Source organism: Somniosus microcephalus, chromosome 1 (genome assembly GCF_052327205.1).
Source record: "Somniosus microcephalus isolate GS21.2 chromosome 1, FLI_Smic_1.0, whole genome shotgun sequence".
Classification (NCBI taxonomy): domain Eukaryota; kingdom Metazoa; phylum Chordata; class Chondrichthyes; order Squaliformes; family Somniosidae; genus Somniosus; species Somniosus microcephalus.
The window spans coordinates 179638045-179663010 of NC_140987.1; the positions used below are offsets into that span (position 1 = coordinate 179638045).

At 47.3% G+C, this 24966-nt stretch overlaps 1 protein-coding gene across 2 annotated transcripts in view; it reads left to right on the forward strand.

Moving 5' to 3' along the window:
- The first annotated feature begins 498 nt into the window (after positions 1-498).
- Positions 499-24966, forward strand: part of LOC147124488 (solute carrier organic anion transporter family member 3A1-like) — a 503248-nt gene continuing 478780 nt past the window's right edge. Inside the window, exon 1 of one of the 2 annotated variants that reach the window (XM_085987799.1) lies at positions 499-631. Coding sequence is in view for 1 of the 2 variants with exons in the window: in XM_085987789.1 (XP_085843915.1) it covers positions 3121-3252 (132 nt within the window). In the remaining variant the exon portion in view is untranslated. Of the gene's footprint in view, positions 632-3003; positions 3253-24966 lie in introns of those variants that run through there. The other variant, XM_085987789.1, reaches the window with a different exon arrangement.

Below are 24966 nucleotides of genomic sequence, written 5' to 3' on the forward strand. Positions count from 1 at the left end.
TGTGCACAGCAAGGTCCCACAAACAGCAATGTGATAGTGGCCAGATAATCTGTTTTTGTTATATTGGTTGAGGGATAAATATTGGCCAGGACAATATCTCACATTTAATAATTAATCCATCCATGACTGACCTAAATGTCACTCCTACATTTCTCCAATGTTGACGACCCTGAAAACGATAATCAATATTCAGGGAAATGTTAGGATTTAGCTCCAATTTAGAACTTTTAAGAAAGTTAGTGAGATACAAAATATCATCACTGATATTTCAGAAGTGTTTTCTCTCCACCCACAGTTGTATAAGATGTGACAGCCTGTCCCGTTCACCGATTTTAAGAGGCTTGGGCCCACAGGGTGTCGCTGTTTACAGGCAGTCAATGGAAGAGGAAACCAAACGCTTGGCTGATGTTTCGCTTTCAGTGAAGTCTCCTCCTCCCCCTCATAGCAGCCCAAAAGGAAGTTACAATGTTGTTCCATTGCCTTCTGCGGTTTCTGCCAGGTTGCACGTTGACATTTCCTAAATCAGCCGCAAGTACCTGGTTGAGAGGGGCCTGCAAAGCTCCAACAGTGTGCACGGAAGTTCCTTAAACCCTAATACCCATCTCCGATTATTTGTCCAAAAGACCTGAAGGTTTGAATAAATCAAATGTATTTCAGGGGATAAAAGGTGACGGCGCTGGTCCAGACTGCGCAATCTTTATTTTTAATATAATCCGATTCGCAGTGACTAAGACAACTGATGCTTATCTCACCTTTGAGCCGATTGCAAAGCTAGTTGCTGCTGCTTTAATACAGAGCTAAGTTTCAAGCTACAGATCGGTTGGGACACATATTGCAATATTTGGTCCGATGGGCATGTTTGCGTTGCACTCGGCCACTGTCGATATTACAGAAAGGGATTTACATGATTAGATCTGTGCGGGAGGATTGCCCAGCGCCTGCTCGGGGCTCCGCGATTGACAGCTGTTAGCGCGAATGAACTGTATCGGGAACTGTCAAGAAACAACACGCCCTATTTTGGGGGCTGTTGTTGCTTTTTTGAAAGATTTTTTAAAACGCATCCTTTTTGGCTAAAGATGCTGCCGCCCTTTCGGTGCGATCTGCAGAGCCCGGGAAAAATCGTGTGAAAAGGACTTTACTGCTGAAATTTCTTGTTGCCAGCTCGCTATTGCGGACATTCTTGCAGAAGGAGTGGACACGTTGTGACAACACTTAGTCTCATACACACAATCTCTATACAAAAAATCTCATACACAGTCTCTCCCTTTCTCTCACAGTCTCACACACACAGTCTCCCTCTTACACAGTCTCAATCTCACAGTCTCAGGCACAGTCGCTCACAGTCTCTCCCTCTCTCACACAATCTCAGTTTCCCCCTCACACAATCTGTTTCCCCCCTCACACAGTCTCAGTCTCTCACTCAGTCTCCCCCTCTCTGTCTCTCCCGCTCTCTCAGTCTCACAGTCTCACCCTCTGAGTCTCTCCCTCTCAGTCTCACCCTCTGAGTCTCTCCCTCTCTCAGTCTCACACAGTCTCTCTCTCTCTCTCTGTCTCTGCCTCTCTCAGTCTCTCCCTCTCTCAGTCTCTCCCTCTCTCTGTCTCACAGTCTCTCTCTCAGTCTCCCTCTCAGTCTCACACAGTCTCTCCCTCTCTGTCTCTCCCTCTCTGTCTCACACAGTCTCTCTCTCTCTGTCTCTCCCTCTCTCTCAGTCTCACAGTCTTTCCCTCTCTCAATCTCTCCCTCTCTGTCTCATACAGTCTCTCCCTCTCTCTCAATTTCTCCCTCTCTGTCTCAGTCTCTCTCTCCCTCTCTCAGTCTCTCCCTCTCAGTCTCACACAGTCTCTCCCTCTCTCAATCGCTCCCTCTGTCTCATACAGTCTCTCCCTCTCTCAATTTCTCCCTCTCTCAGTCTCAGCCTCTCCCTCTCTCAGTCTCTCGCTCTCTCAGTCTCTCCCTCAGTCTCACACAGTCTCTCCCTCTCTCAATCTCTCCCTCTCAGTCTCATAGTCTCTCGCTCTCTGTCTCTCCCTCAGTCTCACAGTCTCTCCCTCTCTGTCTCTCCCTCTCAGTCTCTCAGTCTCTCCCTCTCTCTGTCTCACAGTCTCTCCCTCTCAGTCTCTCCCTCTCTGTCTCACACAGTCTCTCCCTCTCTCAGTCTCTCCCTCTCTCAGTCTCTCCCTCTCTCTGTCTCACACAGTCTCTCTGTCTCTCCCCCTCTCAGTCTCACACAGTCTCTCCCTCTCTGTCTCACACAGTCTCTCTGTCTCTCCCCCTCTCAGTCTCACAGTCTCTCCCTCTCTCTGTCTCACACAGTCTGTCCCTCCCCCTCTCTGTCTCACACAGTCTCCCCCTCTCAGTCTCACACAGTCTCTCCCTCTCAGTCTCTCTCTCTCTCTCTCTCTCAGTCTCTCCCTCTGTCTCTCACAGACTCTCCCTCTCTGTCTCACACAGCCTCTCCCTCTCAGTCTCACAGTCTCTCCCTCTCTGCCTCTCTCTCCCTCTCTCTGTCTCTCCCTCTCTGTCTCACACAGTCTCTCTCTCTCTGTCTCTCCCTCTCTCAGTCTCACACAGTCTCTCCCCCCTCTCAGTCTCACACAGTCTCTCCCTCTCAGTCTCTCCCTCTCTGTCTCACAGTCTCTCTGTCTCTCCCCCTCTCAGTCTCACACAGTCTCTCTCTCTCTGTCTCTCTCTCTCTCTCTCTCTGTCTCTCCCTCTCAGTCTCACACAGTCTCTCTCTCTCTCTGTCTCTCCCTCTCTCAGTCTCACACAGTCTCTCCCTCTCAGTCTCACACAGTCTCTCCCTCTCTCTGTCTCACACAGTCTCTCTGTCTCTCCCCCTCTCAGTCTCACAGTCTCTCTGTCTCTCCCCCTCACAGTCTCTCCCTCTCAGTCTCACACAGTCTCTCTCTGTCTCTCCCTCTCTCGGTCTCTCACAGACTCTCCCTCTCTCAGTCGCTCCCTCTCTCTCAGTCTCACATATACAGCGATCGATCCCCAGCCAGCGGGGCCGGTGGGTGTGGCGCTCTAGTGGAGACGAGAAGGATCCTTCTGGCGAACTGAACTCTTCTCCACTCCGGGCCTTTCTGTTCAATTGACAACTTTTACAAGACGTCTCCAGGATGAGCAGTCAGAAGGACCGCAGGCGATCGGCGGCAGGGGGTCCCCGGGAGTCCTACTTCTCGGATATCCGAACATTTCTCATCGCTGAGTGTTTGCTGATGTTGACCCAGGGCATCAGCGGCGCTTACTTAGTGAGTAACGATCGGCACCGGGGCTTCACTGAGCACTGGCGGCAGCGGCGGCAATGTGTTTGTTTTACATAAACGGATACAGAAAACAATCTGGGATAACATTTTTAGTCTATGTTTGCTTTTTGAAATAACTCCCTTAAAATGACTCTGACATTGCGCGCAAACCCCATTAGTTTCCGTTAGACAGCGCAGTGCAGACTCCACACCCCGGGGTGGCCAGACAGGGACACTTGACTGGCCCAAGAGTTTAAAGGTGTCAAGACCTAAGACACGGGGACGCAGGAATCTCCCTGTGTGGTGTTTCAGTGGATGGGTGGCCACAAAACTAACTACAGAGGAGGAGCGGCGAGGAATAGTGAAAGGTGCAGTTTATTCTCTCAGATCTCACCAGTGACCACATCTGGACTGGGTTTTGAAAGTCTCACAGTTGGACTGAGCCGATTGTTCCACTACTCATTTCAAGTATAAATATAGATGCCAAAAACTTAGCTTGAAAGTAGCTATGCCGTCCTCCTGGGAATTGTATGTAAGTTTGGTCCTCCTAACTGCCTCTCTCCAACTTTTATCATTTTTGCTGCGAGTGTACAGCTAGCTGTGGTGCCGGGCGATTGAAGTGAGACTGGGTTTGGGGCTGCGATATCTGTTTTTAGCAATGTTTGGTGAGAGTGAAACATGCTGCCCCTTGTCAACAGCACCCACAAGCACAGGGTCAGCTACCATATGTAGGTTGTCGATGCCCAGTTCTACTTGTCCATCATCTCTCTTGACCCCACAATCACCCCCACACGGTCGGGCTGCCTGTCATAGAATCATAGAAAGTTACAGCACAGAAGGAGGCCATTTCGGCCCATCGTGTCCGCGCCGACCAACAAAGAGCTATCCAGCCTAATCCCACTTCCCAGCTCTTGGTCTGTAGCCCTGCAGGTTACAGCATCCCAAGTGCACATCCAAGTACTTTTTAAATGTGGTTAGGGTTCCTGCCTCTACCATCCTTTCAGGCAGTGAGTTCCAGACCCCCACAACCCTCTGGGTGAAGAAATTGCCTCTCAAATCCCCTCTAAACCTTCCACCAATTACTTTAAATCTGTGCCCCCTGGTTTTTGACCCCTCTGCTAAGGGAAATAGGTCATTTCTATCTAGGCCCCTCATAATTTTATACACCTCAATAAGGTCTCACCTCAGCCTCCCCTGTTCCAAGGAAAACAAACCCAACCTATCCAGTCTTTCCTCATAGCTAAGATTCTCTACTCCTGGCAACATCCTTGTAAATCTCCTCTGTACCCTCTCTAGTGCAATCACATCTTTCCTGTAATGTGGTGACCAGAACTGCATGCAGTACTCTAGCTGAGGCCTAACTAGTGTTTTATACAGTTGAAGCATAACCCCCCTGCTCTTGTATTCTATGCCACGGCTAATAAAGGCAAGCATTCCGTATGTCTTCTTAACCACCTTATCTACCTGGCCTGCTACCTTCAAGGATCTGTGGACATGCACTCCAAGGTTCCTATGTTCCTCTACACTACTCAGTGCCCTACCATTTAATGTGTATTCCCTTTCCTTGTTAGCCCTCCCCAAATGCATTACCTCACACTTCTCCGGATTGAATTCCATTTGCCACTGTTCTGCTTACCTGACCAATTTATTGATATCTTCCTGCAGTCTACAGCTTCCTTCTTCAGCATCAAGTCATGATGCCTGTCTGACATCAAGTCATGGACAAGCCCCAATTTTATACAACTGAACACCAAGAGGACTGAGGCTATCCATTTTGAACCCTTGCCACTGATTCCACCCCCTTCTTGGCCTCTTGCTCTGACTGAACCAGACAGACTGAACCCTGGTACCTTGAGCTGAACTTCAAACTCCACATCCTATCCATCATCAAAACTGTCTACTTCCACTTGCACAATGTTATGCACCTCCACCCCTACCTCAGCTCTTCTACTGTTAAAACCCTTAAGCATGCTTTTGTCATCACTATACTTGATTATTCCAACGTGCTCCTTACTGATCTCCTATCCTCCAGCAGCTGAAAACTCCAACCTGTCCAAAATGGAGTTGCTCATATCGTGTGCTGCACTGAGTTTCACTCGCATCAGTTTTCCCCTTGCTGAGCTACATTGACCCCCTGTCTCTCAACGCATTAACTTTAAACTCTTCATCCTTGTCTTCAAATATATTTATCACTTTGCCCCACCCTAGCTCTGTAACCTCCTCCAGCCTCAACACATCTTTTGGTCCTCTAACTCTGTTAGACTTTTGTGCATCCCCCTCCCCTCCCCATCCCTTTGTCTCACCATTGGAGGCAGAGCCTCCAGCCTCCTCTAGAACTCCCTCCTTAAACCCCTACACCTCTCCACTTCATCCTCTTCCTTTACGCACCTCCAACTCTGTCTTTATGATCAAGCTTCTGGTCACCCCTGTCAGTCTCTCCCACGAGGGCTTGGCATCAACTTCCATATATGAAGTGCTTTTTTATGTTAAATGCACTGTATAAATACAAGTTGTTGATGTTGCTGTTAAGTGGTGACATAGCATCTCAGATAAGCCATTGGTCAGAAGTGTGAGTACTATGACAAAAATAATAAAATATAGTTTGTCTGCTGCATGGCACATTGCATGTTGTCCGTGCTTCCAACATAATGACTGAATTCTAGCAGCATTGTCAATGGGAAGATTAAAATACTCCATTTCATTCATACACCACTAAACAATGTGAACACCACACATCACTGCACAAATGCTGTTTCGTGATGATACAATGACAATAAATTTTGCCATTTATCTGTTACTGTTCATTTTTTACCTAAGCAGTTAAGAATAAAATATTTTTACTTAGAATGCTTACAACCGGTTGCAGCAATTATGCTCCCTATTTTGTAATTAAAGCTGAAGTGTCCCGACACTACATTTCTACACTCTCTAGTTAGAAGGTAAAGGTGGCCTACTTGTTTAATAAATATATTTTTAGTTTCCCTAACATTATTGGTCAGATAATGTTTAAGTTTTCAGAATGATCAGTTTGAGGAATCTGCGGTTTGCGGGCTCATGTCACTGGTCTCCTACTTGTCACCCTGGGGTTCCTAGCAACAACAGAGCCAGATCCCAGGGGATGATGGCTCAGCTGGTAAATTCAGTGTGCAATATGGAACTGAACCATAGAGCCCAGAAAAGGCTCAGGTTGAATTTCCGATCTGCATTGATTTAGTTCAGCTCAGCTGAGTGGTTCAGTTGACCTTTTCCTGGCCAGGTTTCCTGCCTCTGATTGCTGTCCAGTTAGAGGTGCTGTCTTTCAGATGAGACGTTAAACCGAGGCCCCATGTGCCCTCTGAGGTGGATGTAAAAGATCCCATGGCATTATTCAAAGAAGAGCAGGGAAGTGCTCCCGATATCCTGGCCAATATCCCTTAACCAACACCACCAACAGATTATCTGGTTATTAAAAAGTGCTATGTAAATGCTTTACCTTTCTTCTTTCTTGATGGTGGAAAATGCTAATGTGTAGGATCTGGTTCCCCTGTGATTTTTCTCTCCTTTCTCTTCCCCTCCCCCATGATTGTACTATTTGCTAGAACTCACTGTTGAGACCTACACATAAAGAATGCTTACTTGGGCAAGGTACTCAAAGGTGGCCTGTGCTTGTGGTTTAAGACCACAGGATGAGTCAGCACCTTTAGAGGAGGAAAGGAGCGGAGAAAATTGAAGTAACAAAAAGCCTGAAGATTCCTGAATCAGGGAGGTGGCGTGGAGATCAGAGTTATGAATATGTATATGAACCTGCCACTTTCTGATTTCAGTTTAAGCTGCACAAATGTAAGTATCTTTAGAATAAACAGCAGTAACAGAAGGAAGAACATTTTTGTGTCAGGTGGCTGTCTTAGCTTTTCACCTAATCCCTGTTAAAAGCATAATTGTGGGGTAGTACAGAATTAGTCTGGAGTTTGCACTGTGTATAAATGATGATTGATTAAATTCTAACTGCATGTGCCATTTATGATCCATTTGAACATGGAAATTGAAGACTTAAAAAGAAAATATTTAATGATGGATGTGATGTTCCCACTCATGTTGTGCAGCAAGCAGGTAACTAACTCCTTACAGACATGGTAAGGAAAGATAGTCACCAGCCAGATGACTAAAACCTAGAACCCATGAACCAAGGATAGCTTTGTGCTGTGGACTGGTTTTCATTCAGGAATTGGAAAGTCGTTTACCCATTACTCTGTACAGCTGTGAGTGATGAGGCAATGATCTTGACAGTACTCACGCTTCTCTTTTTTGTGTACAAAATCCATAAACAGTTGAGTTGTGAGTTCCTGTTTGCTGAGTGATTTATTCTCACTACTTTTTTAAAATGATGTTCAGCATTGTACATATTACTTTTCTACTGTTTACCTAGTAGGCAACAGAAAAGAAAATCCCATCGGATCACCCATTCACAGGATACAGATAACATGACATACCTGGACTGTCAGAACAGAACTAGATAACATGGGTTTAAAATTAACAAGCTTCGAGTTAGATTAGAGATTAGAAAAACACATTTTTCCCAACAGTTTAATAAATTAAATGGAACAGACTCCCAGCAAAAGAAGTTGACAATTAACGACTTTAAAAAGGAGCAGGATAAATATCTGGTCAATATGATTGGCGGCTGTACTATAGGGATACCCTGAGATGATCAAATATTGTGTAGGTGGAATAGGAAATTGGTGAAACAAGCCTACTTGTGGATGCTCCTTGGCTCAGTTAGTTTATCCAGTGAGTAGCTTAACCATAAATCCTAGGGGGAGCACAGATTCACCCCCCGGTTTTTGCTGAGTTAGCTGACTTTAGTCGAGTAGACAGGAAGGAGGCTAGGGTTGCCAACTCTGGTTGGACGTATTCCTGGAGGCTTAATCATATGACATTTGCCCGCAGTTTTAAATCTTTTTACATTTACCTTACAAAGGTTGTGTTCCCTGTAGTTGAGTGTCTTTGGTCACTGTGAGCCTAAAAGAAAGTGTATTGCTTACTGGCAAGAGTGGACAGGGTATTGGAAAATCAGGAAATTTTACAAACATACGAACAATGACCCTCAGTCCCACACAACTGCGATTCCTTGTGCATCACAATATATACACTCCCCACCCCATCCGAAAGCCATGTAATGTCCAGGGAGAGGCATAAAAACCCAGGCCAATTAGGGGGGAAAATCTGGAAAATTCCTCTCCGACCCCCTTAGGCAACCAAACCTAGTCCAGGAGACCACTCTGGCCTTGAGTAATGTTATACAGCACCTACCCTTTATATGAGATGATCTCTGCCCACGCCAGAAACTGGTCAGGCTCTCGCTTGAAGGAACTCAACAAATCGGCCAGCAGCCTGTTCCATAGGTCCACTATTATTTGGGAAAAGAACCACCTCCTAACATCTCACCTACTTCTGACCTTGCGTAACTTGAGATTGTGATCCCTGGTCCTCCTGAACCTATTTAATTTTCCGAGTGCCTCCATCAATGATTCTCCACTTTCCCCAAGAGTTGCGCTCTCTGATTCCCCCATCGCCTGCGAGGAATCAAAGATGGTCAATTCTTTATGATCTCAAACAAAAGTAGAAAATGCTGGAAACACTCAGCATTCAGGCAGCATCTGATGAAGGGCTGTGCTTGAAACAGTAACAGTTTCCTTTCTTTACAGATGCTGCCTGACTTGTTGAGTGTTTCCAGAATTTCCTGTTTTTGTCTGAGATTTCCAGCTCCTGCAGTAATTTAAAAAAATAATTTCAGTTGACTAAAAGGAAACCTGAAATAAAACCCAGGCTCATTTAAAGTAAAAATATCAACAGCATTTAGTCAAGCTTCACTCTCACCCACAGCTCCGAGAGAATGTAACTCCTTTATAAACTAATAACATTTAAAAACACATCAGGCAACAACAAAAAACAGTAGAACCTGCTTGCAGTGTTCCCCACTTGTAGCGAAGGAGTGGATGCATTGCTCAGTTTTGAAATGTAAAACCCACATTTGATTCAATGCTGTAATTGTACAGCTCCTCTTAGCACACACTACGTTGGTTGTACCATAACTCAAAGCTCAGTAGGATAAACATTTCCAGGGTACTTAGAGTGGACTCTGACAAGGATTTTTCTTTCAATCCTGGTAATCATGCTGTCAGGAAAATTCAATTTTTGTTGGGGACCTGGTTCGAATGAAGCGCACTGTGCGCCAACATCTGCCAGCTCTGAAACCTGAGAGAGCAAGCAATGAATAAAAAAATGAGAAGGTTTGGCTCACTGAGAGGTTTCAAGCTGCCTTTGCCTCCACTGTGAACGTTAAGTTAGAATCATAGAATGACACAGCACAGAAGGAGGCCATTCGGCCCATCATGCCTGTGCCGGCTCTTTGGTAGAGCTATCCAATTAGTCCCACTCCCTGTAGGGGGTGGCGTGCGTGCAGTCAGCTTTGCCCCTGACTGGTTTTGAGTGGATTGAATCACTCCCACACCCCTGGGTTCTAGACACCGGACTTAGGTACAGGTGGCGATACAGAATTGGAGTAGACAACTGGTTTGGTGCAAGAAAACTGTATTTTATTAAAGGCACAATAAAATTACAACACTGAAAATTGCTGGAATAGTTACAGGCATAGAAAAGTACACTTAATTAAGAATGGGGAGCACACGGCACATCGAGGGAAAAATCACATTAATTGTCCCACCCCCAATATCTAACTAAATTGTGCTGTAAGGGGGCCAGGGATTATGCTCACCAATAAGGGTTTCTTGACAGTTCGAATCCTGTCAATTAAGCCGGTTGCAGTTTTGGGGTTCGCTCTTTGTGTCCTTTGGGGCCCGCTATCGTCACGTGGTCCCAGGGCGCGGTGGTGGATTTGTCTGAGTAAAGTACCCCCTTTTCTCCGTTAGAGATAGGGAGTAAAGTCTTTGCTGGGTACTTTATCTTGTAGAGTGGAAAACTTCGGGTTTTGTTCTTCTGGTGGTGGTCTGGTTGTCGAAGTTTTGTTGTGGTTGGGGTTCGGTTGGCGGTCTTCGGTGTTAGCTTGGTCGCGGTGGCCTAGATCACTACCTGTGCAGTGGTAATGATCTGAAGGTATGGTTTACCCGGCCCTATGTTACCGCGGTGCTCGTGGTCGTTCCTCGTGTAAGGCTGCGGTTGCGGCCTAGTCGTCTTTGGTCGAGCCTGCCCCACTGTGCCTGTCTGCGTCTTTGTGTTTCGAGTAACTCTGCACCCGAGCGTGTGCCTGCTCGTCCCCAACGCTTCACCACACTACCCTTCTCTGCTTGCTCATCGGCCCGCCTTCGTCTGCTCCAGCCCGCTTGTCATAGAGTCATAGAGTTTTACAGCACAGAAAGAGGCCCTTCGGCCCATCGTGTCTGCGCCGCCCATCCATCCCTGTCCAGTCTAATCCCATTTTCCAGCATTTGGTCCATAGCCTTGTATGCAATGGCATTTCAAGTGCTCATCCAAATGCTTCTTGAATGTTGTGAGGGTTCCTGCCTCCACCACCCTTTCAGGCATTGAGTTCCACATTCCAACCACCCTCTGGGTGAAAAAGTTCCTCCTCAAATCCCCTCTAAATCTCCTGCCCCTTACCCTGAATCTATGCCCCCTTGTTATTGACCCCCCCACTAAGGGGAAAAGTTCCTCTTTATCTACCCTATCTATGCCCCTCATTATTTTGTACACCTCAATCAGGTCCCCCCTCAGCCTTCTCTGCTCCAAGGAAAACAACTCCAGCCTGTCCAGCCTCTCTTCATAGCTGAGGCGCTCCATCCCAGGTAACATCCTGGTGAATCTTCTCTGCACCCTCTCCAAAGCAATCACATCCTTCCTATAGTGAGGCGACCAGAACTGCACACAGTACTCCAGCTGTGGCCTCACCAGCGTTTTGTACAGCTCCATCATAACCTCCCTGCTCTTATATTCTATGCCTCGGCTAATGAAGGCAAGTATCCCATATGCCTTTTTAACCACCTTATCTACCTGCTCCGCTGCCTTCAGGGATCTATGTACATGTACACCAAGGTCCCTCTGACTTCCTAGGGTCCTACCACTCATTGTGTATTCCCTTGCCTTATTTGTCCGTCCAAAATGCATCACCTCGCACTTTTCAGGGTTAAATTCCATTTGCCACTTTTCCGCCCATCTGACCAACCCGTTTATATCGTCCTGTAGCCGGAGGCTTTCCTCCTCGCAATTTACCACCCCACCAATTTTCGTGTCATCTGCGAACTTACTGATCATACCTTTTACATTTTCATCCAAATCATTTATGTAGATCACAAACAATAAGGGACCCAGCACCGATCCCTGAGGTACCCCACTGGACACAGGCTTCCAGTCACAAAAGCAACCTTCGACCATCACCCTCTGCCTCCTGCCACTCAGCCAGTTTAGGATCCAACGCGCCAAGGCACCCTGGATCCCATGGGCTCTTACCTTCTTGACCAGTCTCCTATGCGGGACTTTGTCAAAAGCTTTACTGAAGTCCATGTAAACCACATCCACAGCATTTCCCTCATCCACCCCACTGGTCACCCCCTCGAAAAATTCGATCAGATTTGTTAGACATGATTTACCCTTGACAAAGCCATGCTGACTATTCCCGATTAATCCTTGCCTCTCCAAGTGGAGATTAATTTTGTCCCTCAGAATTTTTTCCAATAATTTTCCCACCACAGATGTTAGACTCACTGGCCTGTAATTCCCTGGTTTATCCCTGCTACCCTTCTTGAATAATGGTACTACGTTAGCTGTTCTCCAGTCCTCTGGTACATCCCCTGTGGCCAGAGAGGTTCTGAAAATTAGTGTCAGAGCCCCTGCAATCTCCTCCCTTGCCTCCCACAGCAGCCTGGGATACATCTCGTCCGGGCCTGGGGATTTATCCACTTTTTGGCCCGCTAAAACCGCTAGCACCTCCTCCCTCTCGATGCTAATATGTTCAAGTATGTCACAGTCCCCTTGCCCGATTTCTATGTCTGCATCGTCTTTCTTCATAGTGAACACAGATGCAAAAAATTCATTTAAAACCCCGCCTACATCCTCTGGCTCTACACACAGATTGCCACTTTGGTCCCTAATGGGCCCTACCCTTTCCCTGGTTATCCTCTTGCCCTTAATATACTTATAAAACATCTTAGGATTTTCCTTTATTTTGCTCGCCAGTGTTATTTCATGGCCCCTCCTCGCCCTCCTAATTTCTTTTTTAAGTATGCCCCTGCACTTTTTATACTCCTCTCGGGCTTCTTCTGTCTTTAGTCTTTTGTAACTGCCAAAAGCCCCCCTTTTATTTCTAATGCATTTTTGTATATCCCTTGTCATCCAAGGTTCCCTTTGCTTGTTGGTCCCACCCTTGACCTTTACAGGAACATGTTGGCGTTGTACTCTCTCTATTTCCCTTCTGAAAGTCTCCCACTGTTTTGAAGTGGATTTTCCTATAAGCAGCTGCTCCCAGTCCACTTTGGCCAGATCCTGCCTTATCATATTAAAATCGGCCTTCCCCCAATTTAGAACCCTTATTTCCGGGCCATCTTTGTCTTTTTCCATGACCACCTTAAATCTCACCGAATTATGGTCACTGTCGCCAAAATGCTCTCCTACTGACACTTCCACCACTTGCCCGGCTACATTCCCCAGAATTAGGTCCAGTACCGCCCCCTCTCTTGTAGGACTTTCTACATGTTGGCTCAAAAAGCTCTCCTGGATGCACTTTAAGAATTCTGCACCCTCTAAGCCTTTCACACTCTGACTGTCCCAATTTATATTGGGGAAGTTGAAATCCCCCACTATTATTACCCTATTATTTTCGCACTTTTCTGAGATTTGCCTACATATCTGTTCCTCTATCTCCCCCTGACTGTTTGGGGGCCTATAGTACACTCCCAGCAAAGTGCTTGCCCCCTTTTTGTTTTTAAGTTCTACCCATATGGCCTCATTAGAGGAACCCGCTAATATATCATCCCTCCTTACAGCAGTAATTGACTCCTTAATTAATATTGCAACACCCCCTCCCCTTTTACACCCCCCTCTGTCTCGCCTGAAGATTCTATACCCCGGAATATTGAGCTGCCAGTCCTGACCCTCCCTCAACCATGTCTCCGTGATAGCAACAATATCGTACTCCCATGTGTTCAACAACAACTTCAGTTCATCCACCTTATTTGCAAGACTCCTTGCATTAAAATAAATGCCTTCCAGCCCTGCCATATTCTCTTTTGCCTTCACATATTTGCTCTGCCTTCCCAGCTGACTTGTTTTTCCCTCTGTATTTGGCCGTAAATCACCCCCTACTATAGCTCCACTCTGTACCCCAACCCCCTGCCAAGTTAGTTTAAACCCTCCCCAGCAGTGCTAGCAAACCTCCCCGCAAGGATATTGGTTCCCCCCTGGTTCAGGTGTAAACCGTCCGACTTGTACAAGTCCCACCTTTCCCAGAAGCAGACCCAGTGATCCAGGAAACTAAAGCCCTCCCCCCTGCACCATCCCTTTAGCCACGCATTCATCTGTTCTATCTTCCTATTCCTATACTTACTAGCACGTGGCACCGGGAGTAATCCAGAGATTACAACCTTGCCCTAGCCTGCCTTTGGTTACCGGTGGGCCTACAGTTATACTCTTTCTGAGTTCGTTATCTGCGCGCCAAATCAGGGTTAGTTCTTTGTCTAATTTTGGCGGGCTCGTCTAAGTTGATTATAGTCGTTCACCTTAACTGCTTTTGGGGCGGTTGCCTCATTGCTAAATGATCTTTAACGTCTCAGTGTTTGTTATTCATAATGTTTAATCGGTGTCTTCCTGGCTTGGTAGCTACTTTGAACTGCAACCGATTATTTATGCAAAGGTTTGATGGGTTCAAGATTAAGTCTTTCCTGAGTTGATGAAGAATGCATATTCTGTATTATCTAGTTGTCTGGCTTCAGAAATAACAAGTCTCTCACAGGCCCAGGCATGTCAGGTTTTTCAAAGCCCTTTTGAATTTGACCTGCCATTTTTGCAGTGTCCTGCTTTCCAATCTTGCAGGCTTCTGCCATGAGGTCCAGAAGCCATTTTCTTTAGGGTACCCTTATTAATAACTTTGTCCTTCAGGGTCCCTTTATTACTAACTTTGGGGAATGTGGGAATTTTGAGAACCTGACACCCCTGCTCTTTCCCCATAGCCCTGCAAATTTTCCCCCTTGAAGTATTTATCCAATTCCCTTTTGAAAGTTACTATTGAATCTGCTGCCACCACCCTTTCAGGCAGTGCATTCCAGATGATAACAGCTTGCTGTATAAATGGTTTTTTCCTCATGTCGCCTCTAGTTCTTTTGCCAATTACTGTAAATGTGTTTCCTCTGGTTACCAACCCTTCTGCCGCTGGAAATAGTTTCTCCTTATTTACTCTTATCAAAATACTTCATGATTTTGAACACCTCTATCTAATCTCCCTTAACCTTCTCTACTCTAAGTAGAACAACCCCAGTTTCCATAGTCTCTCCACTTAACTGAAGTCCATCATCTTTGGTACCATTCTATTAAATTTCCTCTGCACCCACTCTGAGGCTTTGACATTCTTCCTAAAGTGTGGTGCCCAGAATTGGCCACATACTCCAGCTGGGGCCTAACAAATGTTTTATAAAGGTTTAGCCTAATTTCCTTGCTTTTGTACTCTATACCTCTATTTATAAAGGCAAGGATCCCGTATGCTCTTTTGACAGCCTTCTCAACTTATCCTGCCACCTTCAAAGACTTGTGTACGTACACCCCCAGGTCTCTCTGTTCCTGCACCCCCTTTAAAATTGTATTATTTAGTTTATATTGCCTCTCCTCATTCTTCCTAACAAAATTAATCACTTCACACTTATTTCTTATATTCGTTCATGGGATGTGGGCGTCGCTGGCAAGGCCAGCATTTATTGTCCATTCCTAGTTGCCCTTGAGAAGGTGGTGGTAAGCTGCCTTCTTGAACAGCTGCAGTCTGTGTGGTGAGGGTACTCTCAAAGTGCTGTTAGGTAGGGAGTGCCAGGATTTTGATCCAGCGATGATGAAGAATCAGTGATGTACTTCCAAGTCAGGATGGTATGTGACTTGGAGCGGAACTTGGAGGTGGTGTTGTTCCCATGCGCCTGCTGCCCTTGTCTTTCTAGGTGGTAGAGGAAGCGGGTTTGGGAGGTGCTGCCGAAGAAGCCTTGGCGAGTTGCTGCAGTGCATCTTGTAGATGGTACACACTGCAGCCACGGTACGCTGGTGATGGAGGGAGTGAATGTTTAATGTGGTGGGTGGGGTGCCAATCAAGCGGGCTGCTTTGTCTTGGATGGTGTTGAGCTTCGAGTGTTGCTGGAGCTGCACTCATCCAGGCAAGTGGAAAGTATTCTATCACACTCCTTACTTGTGCTTTGTAGATGGCGGAAAGACTTTGGGGAGTCAGGAGGTGAGACACTTGCCACAGAATACCCAGCCTCTGACCTGCTCTTGTTACCACAGTATTTATGTGGATGGTCCAGTTCAGTTTCTGGTCAATGGTGACCCCCAGGATATTGATGGTGGGGGATTTGGTGAAGGTAATACTGTTGAATGTCAAGGGGCGGTGGTTAAATGCTCCCTTGTCGGAGATAGTCATTGCCTGGCACTTGTGTGGCTCGAATGTTACCTGCCACTTATCAGCCCAAGCCTGAATGTCGTCTAGGTCTTGGGCATGGACTGCTTCATTATCTGAGGAGTTGCGAATGGCACTGAACATTGTGCAGTCATCAGCGAACATCCCTATTTCTGACCTTATGATGGAGGGAAGGTCATTGATGAAGCAGCTGAAGATGGTTGGGCCTAGGACACTGCCCTGAGGAACTGAGGACTTGTGCTTTGTAGATGGCAGAAAGACACTCGCCTCAGAATACCCAGCCTCTGACCTGCTCCTGTTGCCACAGATTTAGCTGGCTGGTGCTGGGGCTGTGATGATTGACCTCCAATCACCACAACCATCTTCCTTTGTGCTTGGTGTGACTCCAGCCCGTGGAGAGTTTTCCCCCCAATTCCCATTGACTTCAGTTTTACTAGGGCTCCTTGATGCCACACTTGGTCAAATGCTGCTTTGATGTCAAAGGCAGTCACTCTCATCTCACCTCTGGAATTCAGCTCTTTTGCTGTAATGCGGTCTGGAGCCGAGTGGTCCTGACGGAACTCAAACTGGGCATCAGTGAGCAGGTTATTGGTGAGTAAGTGCTGCTTGATAGCAATGTCGATGACACCTTCCAGCACTTTACTGATGATTGAGAGTAGACTGAAGGGGCAGTAATTGACTGTATTGGATTTATCCTGCTTTTTGTGGACAGGACATACCTGGGCAGTTTTCCACATTGTCGGATAGATGCCAGTGTTATAGCTGTACTGGAACAGCTTGGCTAGAGGCACAGCTAGTTCTGGAGCACAAGGGTGAGAAATTCGGTATCGCCCCATTGGGCCGCAATTATCGGTCTGGCGCAAAGTTTAGCGCCTGACGCTAATTATCGCCTCCGACTGCAAACTTGGCTTCTATCGCCCCTGGAGGTGATTGGAGCGCTAAAACAGGCGCTGCACACCTCTCTTAAGGTACTAACGCTGAGGAGCGAGGAGGAACCTCAGAGCGCTGGCGAAGCTCATGTGATGTCAGTCAACAATGGAACACAGACACACTGGCGCTGGCTTGTTCTTAATGAGGATGGTCGATCTTGCTCTCCATCCACACCTGGCTCATTGCAGCATTGAATCTCGGCCTGGAGAGACCTGTACATCAAATCTGCTGGAAAGAACAATGGAGAGACCCAGGGAAAGAGCTCAGAGTGCAGCCTCCAAGTCTCTTCTAAATCGATGCTGTAGTGTATGTAACTGTTCTACCTGTAAGAGAACTATTGTATGTAACCATCCACCTTTAAGAGAACTATTTTAGGTGTGGCACTACTTTATCTTGGCTGCTGTATACTGTAATACCGACGGTGACCACACCGGTATATAAATGCTGTGTCAGGATTTATTGGGCAGATTCGCCCTGACCTTCGAATAGTAAAGTCCTGTTAAAGTTACTCTTGTAGTCTGTGTATTAATTCGCCATAATACCTACAGACTTTACAGATGCAAGGAAGGTCAAATCAAAATGAACCTGCAAAGTGCTGCTCAGTACCCAAAACTCCTTCACACAGTGTTGAATCTCTCCAGAAGTCTCAGTCTCACTCTCTCGGAATGCATGGTGCAAAAATGTCGCTGAGAAAAAAAGGCAGGAAGCGGTCGCCTTTAAATAGCGCTCCCCCAGTCCCTTCCTGACTGCAAAACGTTCCCCTCAACCTGTCATTGCTAGCGGCAGGCGGAAAGGCGGGAGCGCCACTCAATATCCGATCTGGGGTGCTACCAGGGTGTTGCATGCTCAACTGACGTCACTATCTGCGGGCGCAGGAGATCGTGGCGGTAATGTTTACTGCCGCCGCAAAATGTCTAGTCAATTTTGCGAGCGGCGCAAACATGGCCGCGCCCGGGCGCTAGTTGCTTTGCACCCCATTAGCGCCCTCTTAGGACGCTAACTGGAGGCGCAAAGCAACCAAATTTTTCCCCCAAGTCTTCAGCATGACAGCCGGGATGTTGTCGGGGCCCACAGCCTTTACTGTATCCAGTGCGTGCAGCCGATTCTTGATATCACAGAGAGTGAATCGAATTGGCTGAAGACTGGCTTCTGTGGTGGTGGGGACCTCAGGAGGAGGCCGATATGGATCATCCACTCGGCACTCATGGCTGAAGATGGTTGCAAACGCTTCAGCTTTGTCTTTTGCACTCACGTGCTGGACTCCACCATCATTGAGGATGGAGATATTCATGGCGCCTCCTCCTCTCGTTAGTTGTTTAATGGTCCACCACCATTCACGACTGGATGTGGCAGGACTGCAGAGCTTTGATCCGATATGTTGATTGTGGGATTGCTTAGTTCTGCCTATAGCATGCTGCTTCCACTTTTTAGCATGCATGTAGTCCTGTGTTGCCACTTCCCCAGGTTGGCACTGCATTTTTAGGTACTCCTGGTGCTGTTCCTGGCATGCTCTTCTACGCTCCTCATTGAACCATGGTTGGTCCCCTGGCTTGATGGTATTGGTAGAGTGAGGGATATGTTGGGTTATGCATCCATGACAGGTAGATTGGTGAGGACGAGGCCAAGTAGGTTTTTCCCTTGTGTTGGTTCTCTCACCACCTGTCGCAGGCCCAGACTGGCAGCTATGTCCTTCAGGACTCGGCCAGCTCGGTCAGTAGTTGTGCTACCGAGCCACTCTTGATGATGGACATTAAAGTCCTCCACCCAGAGTACATTCTGTGCCCTTGCTTCTCTCAGCGCTTCTTCCAAGTGGTGTTCAGCATGGGAGTACTGATTCATCAGCTGAGGGAGAGCGGTAGGTGGTAATCAGCAGGAGGTTTCCTTGCCAATGTTTGACCTGGTGCCGTGAGACTTGGTGGGGTCCGGAGTCAATGTTGAGGACTCCCAGGGCCACTCCTTCCCAACTGCATATCACTGTGCCGCCACCCCTGGTGGGTCTGTCCTGCCGGCGGGACAGGACATACCCAGGGATGGTGATGAAGGAGTTTGGGACATTGGCTGAAAGCTATGATTCTGTGAGTATGACTATATCAGGCTGTTGCTTGACTAGTCTGTGGGACAGCTCTCCCAAAGTCCCCAGATGTTGGTGAGGAGGACTTTGTAGGGTCGACTGGGCTGGGTGTGCTGTTGTCGTGTCCATAGCCAATGCCGGGTGGTCCGTCCGGTTTTTTCTCTTATTGTTTTTTGCAGTGGTTTTTTACAACCGAGTGGCTTGCTGAGCCATTTCAGAGGGCAGTTAAGAGTCAACCATATTGCTGTAGATCTGGAGTCATATATAGTCCAGACCAGGTAAGGATGGCAAATTTCCTTCCCTAAAGGGCATTAGTGAACCAGATGGGTTTTTACGACAATCCGATAGTTTCATGGTCACCATTCCTGATACAGGAAACTTTGTGCTATCCGGCACCGACGGGACCGAGCTGTTGCTGTCCCATCAAAACTGTCGGACAAACCAGCGCTAATGTTGAAACATACGGAGATTTTGAGCTCCGTATCTGGCAACAAACCCTGTTGCTTAGCAACAGCTTCTAAACAGTTGGCCGTACCTTGCAAGCGTCTCTGTAGCTTAGCAACAGCTTCAGCGAGACCTTGCAGAGCCTGACTGGTGGAAAAAAAAGCAACGAAAAGAAAAAAGCAACGAAAAGAAAAAAGCAACGAAAAGAAGAAAAACCTAACGAAACGGCTCCTGATTTTTGCCGGTGGCTCGAGCATTCCGGACAGTTAACCTCCGGATAAACCAAAGTTTCCTGTACTAGCTTTTTATTCCAGATTTATTTAATTAATTGAATTTAAATTCCCCCGCTGCCATGGTGGGATTTGAACTCACGTCTCCAGGCCACTGGATTACTGGTCCAGTAACAAAGCGACTATGCTACTATCTCCATGCATTACCATTTTCTGCATTAATTTTCATCTGCCATGTGCCTGCCTGTTTCATCAGTCTGTATATGTGCTCCTGATTTCTGTAACTATCCTCCTCACTGTTTATTACATTTCTGAGTTTCAAATCACCTGCAACCTTTGAAATTATGCCCTGTATACCCAAGTCCAGGTCTTTAATATACAGTATATCAAAAAGAACAGTGGTCCCAGCACCGACCCCTGGGGGACACCTCTGCACACTGCCCTCCAGTCTGAAAAACAACCGTTCACCACTACTCTCTGCATTCTGTCCCTTCATTCTTATCGACATAACCACTGCCCCTTTAATCCCATGGGCTTCAATTTTGCTAACAAGTCTATTATGTGGTACTTTATCAGGACACTCTGAGGGGGGAGGGTGAACAGCCAGAGGTCGTTGTCCATATCAGTACCAACGATATAGGCAGAAAGAGGGATGAGGTCCTGCAGGCAGAGCTTAGGGAGCTAGGAGAGAGATTGAAAAGCAGGACCTCAAAGGTAGTAATCTCCAGATTACTCCCGGTGCCACGTGCTAGTGAGTACAGGAATAGGAGGATAGAACAGATGAATGCGTGGCTGGAGAGATGGTGCAGGAGGGAGGGCTTTAGATTCCTGAGGCATTGGGACCATGTCTGGGGAAGGTAGGACCTGTACAAGCCGGACAGATTACACCTCAACAGAGCCGGGACCAATATTCTCACGGGGAGGTTTGTTAGTGCTGTTGGGGAGGGTTTAAACTAACTTGGCGGGGGATCGGCACCAGCATATAGGAGTAGAAAAGTGGAATAAGGTGCATAAAAGAGTGAGTGTGTTGGATAGAACTAGAGAAGATAGTACTAGAGGCAGTAGTAGTACCATATTAGATAGGAGCAGACTAAGAAAGACTATGAAAAATTCAAAAATGGGTTTAGAATGCATGTACGTAAACGCACAAAGTGTGGTGAATAAGGTTGGTGAGCTACAAGCACAATTAGTTGTGTGGCAACATGATGTTGTGGCAATAACGGAAACAAGGCTTAAAAATGGTGAGGATTGGGCACTTAATATTCAAGGGTACAAGGTGTTCAGAAATGATAGGGAAGGGAAAAAGGGAGGTGGGGTGGCAGTGCTGATTAAGGAAGACATTGTAGTGTTGGAAAGGGAGGATGTTCTTGAGGGGACAAGGACAGAATCCAATTGGTTAGAGTTGAGCAAAACGGGTATGATCATGCTATAGGGGGTATTCTATAGGCCTCCAAATAGTGAGAGGGAGGTAGAGAAGCAAATCTGCAGGGAAATCGCAGAGATATGCAAGAGCTATAGAGTGGTGATATTGGGGGACTTTAATTACCCAAATATCGATTGGGATAATGCTAGGGTAAAGGCAAAGGAGGGGGAGGAATTTCTGAAATGTGTTCAGGAGAATTTCCTTGACCAATATGTTCTTGGTCCAACTAGGATCTGGATCTGGGGAATGAGGTGGGCCAGGTCGACTAAGTGCCTGTGGGGAAACACTTGGGTACGAGTGAACATCATATCATAAGATTTAGATTAGCAATGGAGAGGAGCAAGGAACAATCTAGAGTGGAACTTCTAAACTGGAATAGGGCTAACTTTAATGGGATGCGAAAGGATCTAGCCAGGGTAAAATGGAACCAAAGACTGACAGGAAAAACTGTAATGGAACAATGGGTGATCTTTAAGGAGATGTTCTGAGTACAGGCTAGGTACATTCCAACAAAAGGGAAGGGTAAGTGAACCAAAGCAAGAGCTCCTTGGATGACGAGGGAGATAGAGAAGATGATGAAACAAAAAAAGAGGGTGTATGATGCATGTCAGGTGAATTCTTCAAGGGAGAACCAGACCAAATACAATAAGTTGAGAGCGGATGTGAAGATGAAAATAAGATTGGCAAAGAGAATATGAGAGTAGAATGGCGGTGAACATAAAAGGGAACGCAAAAATCTTCTACTGGCATATAAACAGTAAGCGGGTAGTAAGAGGCAGGGTGGGGCCTATTAGAGACAAAGAAGGTGATATATGCTTAGAGGCACAGGGCAAGGCTAGAATACGCAATGAGTACTTTGTATTGGTGTTTACTAAGGAGGTGGATGCTGGCAAAACATCAGTAGAAGTGGAAAAGGTAAGAGCAATGGAAGGGGTGAAAATTGATAGACAGGATGTACTGGAAAGGCTGGGTATGCTTTGAGTGGACAAGTCGCCTGGTTCAGATGGCTTGCATCCCAGGTTGCTAAGGGAATTGGGGGAGGAGATAGAGGAAGGGCTTGCCATAATTTTCCAATCTTCCCTAGATGTGGGGGAGGTGCCTGAGGATTGGAAAGTGGCAAATGTGACACCATTGTTCAAGAAAGGGTGTAAGGACAATCCTGGTAACTACAGGCCGATCAGTTTAACATCAGTGGTGGGTAAAGTTTTAGAAACAATAATCAAGGAAAAAATTAACCGGCATTTGGAGAGCTTTAAGCTAATTAAGGAGAGCCAACACGGGTTTGTAAAAGGAAGATCGTGTTTGACTAATCCAATTGAAATTTTTGATGAAATAACAGAGGATTGATGAAGAGAATGCAATGGATGTTGTCTACATGGATTTTCGGAAGGCATTTGACAAAGTACCACATAGAAGGCTGGTTAACAAAATTGAGGCTTATGGAATAGGTTGGTCAGTGGCAACTTGAATAAGGAATTGGATTACGGACAGAAAACGGAGAGTTGTGGTAAATGGCTGCTTTTCAGACTGGAGGATGGTAGACAGTGGTGTTCCCCAAGGGTCAGTGCTGGGACCACTTTTTTTTGATATATATAAATGTCCTGGATATTGGAATACAGAGTAGAATTTCTAAATTTGCCGATGACACCAAACTTGGGGGTGTGGCAAACAATGATGATGATATCAATCGACTGCAACAGGACATAGAAAGGCTAGCAGAAAGGGCAGACAAGTGGCAGATGGAATTTAATACAGAGAAGTGTGAGGTGATGCATTTTGGCGGAAGGGAATGGGAGAGGCAATATACACTTAATGGCACAATTTTAAAGAGTGTGCAGGGATAGAGGGACCTGGGAATTAATGTGCATAGGTCCCTGAAGGTGGCAGGACATATTGAGAAAGTGGTTAACAAAGCATATGTGATCTTGGACTTCATAAATAGAGGTATTGAGTACAAAAGTAGAGAAGTTATGTTGAACTTTTATAAAGCGCTGGTTAGGCCACAACTGGAGTATTGTGACCAGTTCTGGTCACAACACTTTAGGAAGGATGTGAAGGCCCTTGAGAGGGTGCAGAGGAGATTTACCAGAATGGTTCCGGGGATGTGGAATCTTAGCTACAAGGACAGGTTGGAGAAGCTGGATTTGTTTTCATTAGAGCAAAGGAGGTTGAGGGGTGATTTGATAGAGGTGTACAAGGTTATGACGGGTTTGGATAGGCTAGACGGGGAAAGGCTGTTCCCACTAGTTGATGGTACAAGGACTAGGGGACACAGATGTAAGGTTTTGGGCAAGAGATACAGGGGGGATGTGAGGAAAAACTTTTTTACACAGCGTGTCCTGATGACCTGGAATCCGTTGCCGACGGAGGTGGTGGAAGCGGAGACACTCAGGCCTAGAAATTCAGTTGGGCGCGCCAACCGTTAGCACCTTAGGAGGAGTAGATCTCGAGCGCTAGGCGCTTAGCGCCCGGGCGCAGCGCGATCTGCGCCTCGCCCCAACTTCAGTACACATTTAGCGCCGGTGCAAAGTCTTAGCGCGCGCCCTGCTGCGCGCGCAGATCATGACGTCATTTACTAGTGCAACGCCCTTTGTGCGCCCCGAACCGGAACTTCACTCGCGCCGGGCCATTGTGCGCTGGGTGGCCCTAACGACTGTGAAGTGGAACGGTACACAGCCGAGGCGGGCCGCGGGGAGCGCTAATTAAAGGGCACTTACCCTGCACTATAAAGGCCAGCCATTTTGCAGCATTCACTCTTGTGCAACGGTTTTTTGGAGAGAGACCAAGGAGGAGAGGTTACTGGTTTGGACCAACACTAGGACAGGTATTTTTGGCTCAGGCCAGAGTTTACCAATTTTCTTTGCCTTCATTGAGAGCTCATTGTTTGCCAGCATATAATGGGGGCTGCATTGGGTGCCAACGCTGACTTTCAGCCTTATGCCAGAAGGGCTTACAGACGCCGTGAGAGAGTGGCAGCCCTGGCTAGACGCAGAGGGGGCAACAGGCGTCGCCAACTGAGGCCTTACCCACCCAGGGTATACCGCCAGCAGTCCTCCTATCTGACCATGTCTGCCGCGATGTGTGTAAGGAGGCTGCGATTCAGAAGGGAGGTGGTTGCAGACATCTGCCAGCTGCTTCAGAGAGATCTGCAGCCACAGCTGATGCGCAGGACGTCTCTGTCGGTGGCAGTGAAGGTGACGGTGGCTCTCAACTTCTATGCCACTGGCTCCTTCCAATCCGCTGCTGGGGACATCGCTAACATCTCCCAGTTCGCCGTGCATTGCTGCATCCGCCAGGTGACCGAAGCCCTTTTCAGAAGGAGACATCAATTCATCTCCTTCCCCATGACCCTGGACAAGCAGCAGCAGCGTGCAGTGGGATTTGCAAGAATAGCGGGCTTCCCCATGGTGCAGGGCGCCATTGACTGCACGCATGTGGCTTTGCGGGCACCTCTGGAGCATGCCGAGGATTACCGCAACCGGAAGGGCTACCATTCCCTCAACGTACAGCTGGTGTGTGACCACAGGCAGCGCATCCTAGCTGTCAATGCCCGCTTTCCAGGCAGCAGCCACGATGCCTTTATCCTGCGACAGACAACTGTGGCTGACATGTTCCAGGCACAGCCTCCCCCAAGAGGATGGCTTATCGGGGACAAAGGCTATCCTTTGTGTACCTGGCTCATGACCCCGCTCCGCGCGCCCACGACCCCTGCTGAAGAGGCATACAATGAGAGCCATCAAGCGACTAGGAACATCATAGAACAAACAACCGGCGTCCTCAAGCAACGGTTCCGCTGTCTCGATCGCTCCGGGGGAGCCCTCCAGTATTCGCAGGACCGAGTCTCCCAATTCGTCGTCGTTTGCTGCATGCTGCACAACCTGGCTATCCGCAGGACTCAGGCACTGCCACCTCACGTTGGACCCCCACCTCAGGAGGAGGAGCAGGAGCAGCATGAGGAGGAGGAGGATGAGGAGTACCAGCCCAGGAGGGAGGCACAAGGTCCAAGGGCCACTCGTCGGCGGCTTAT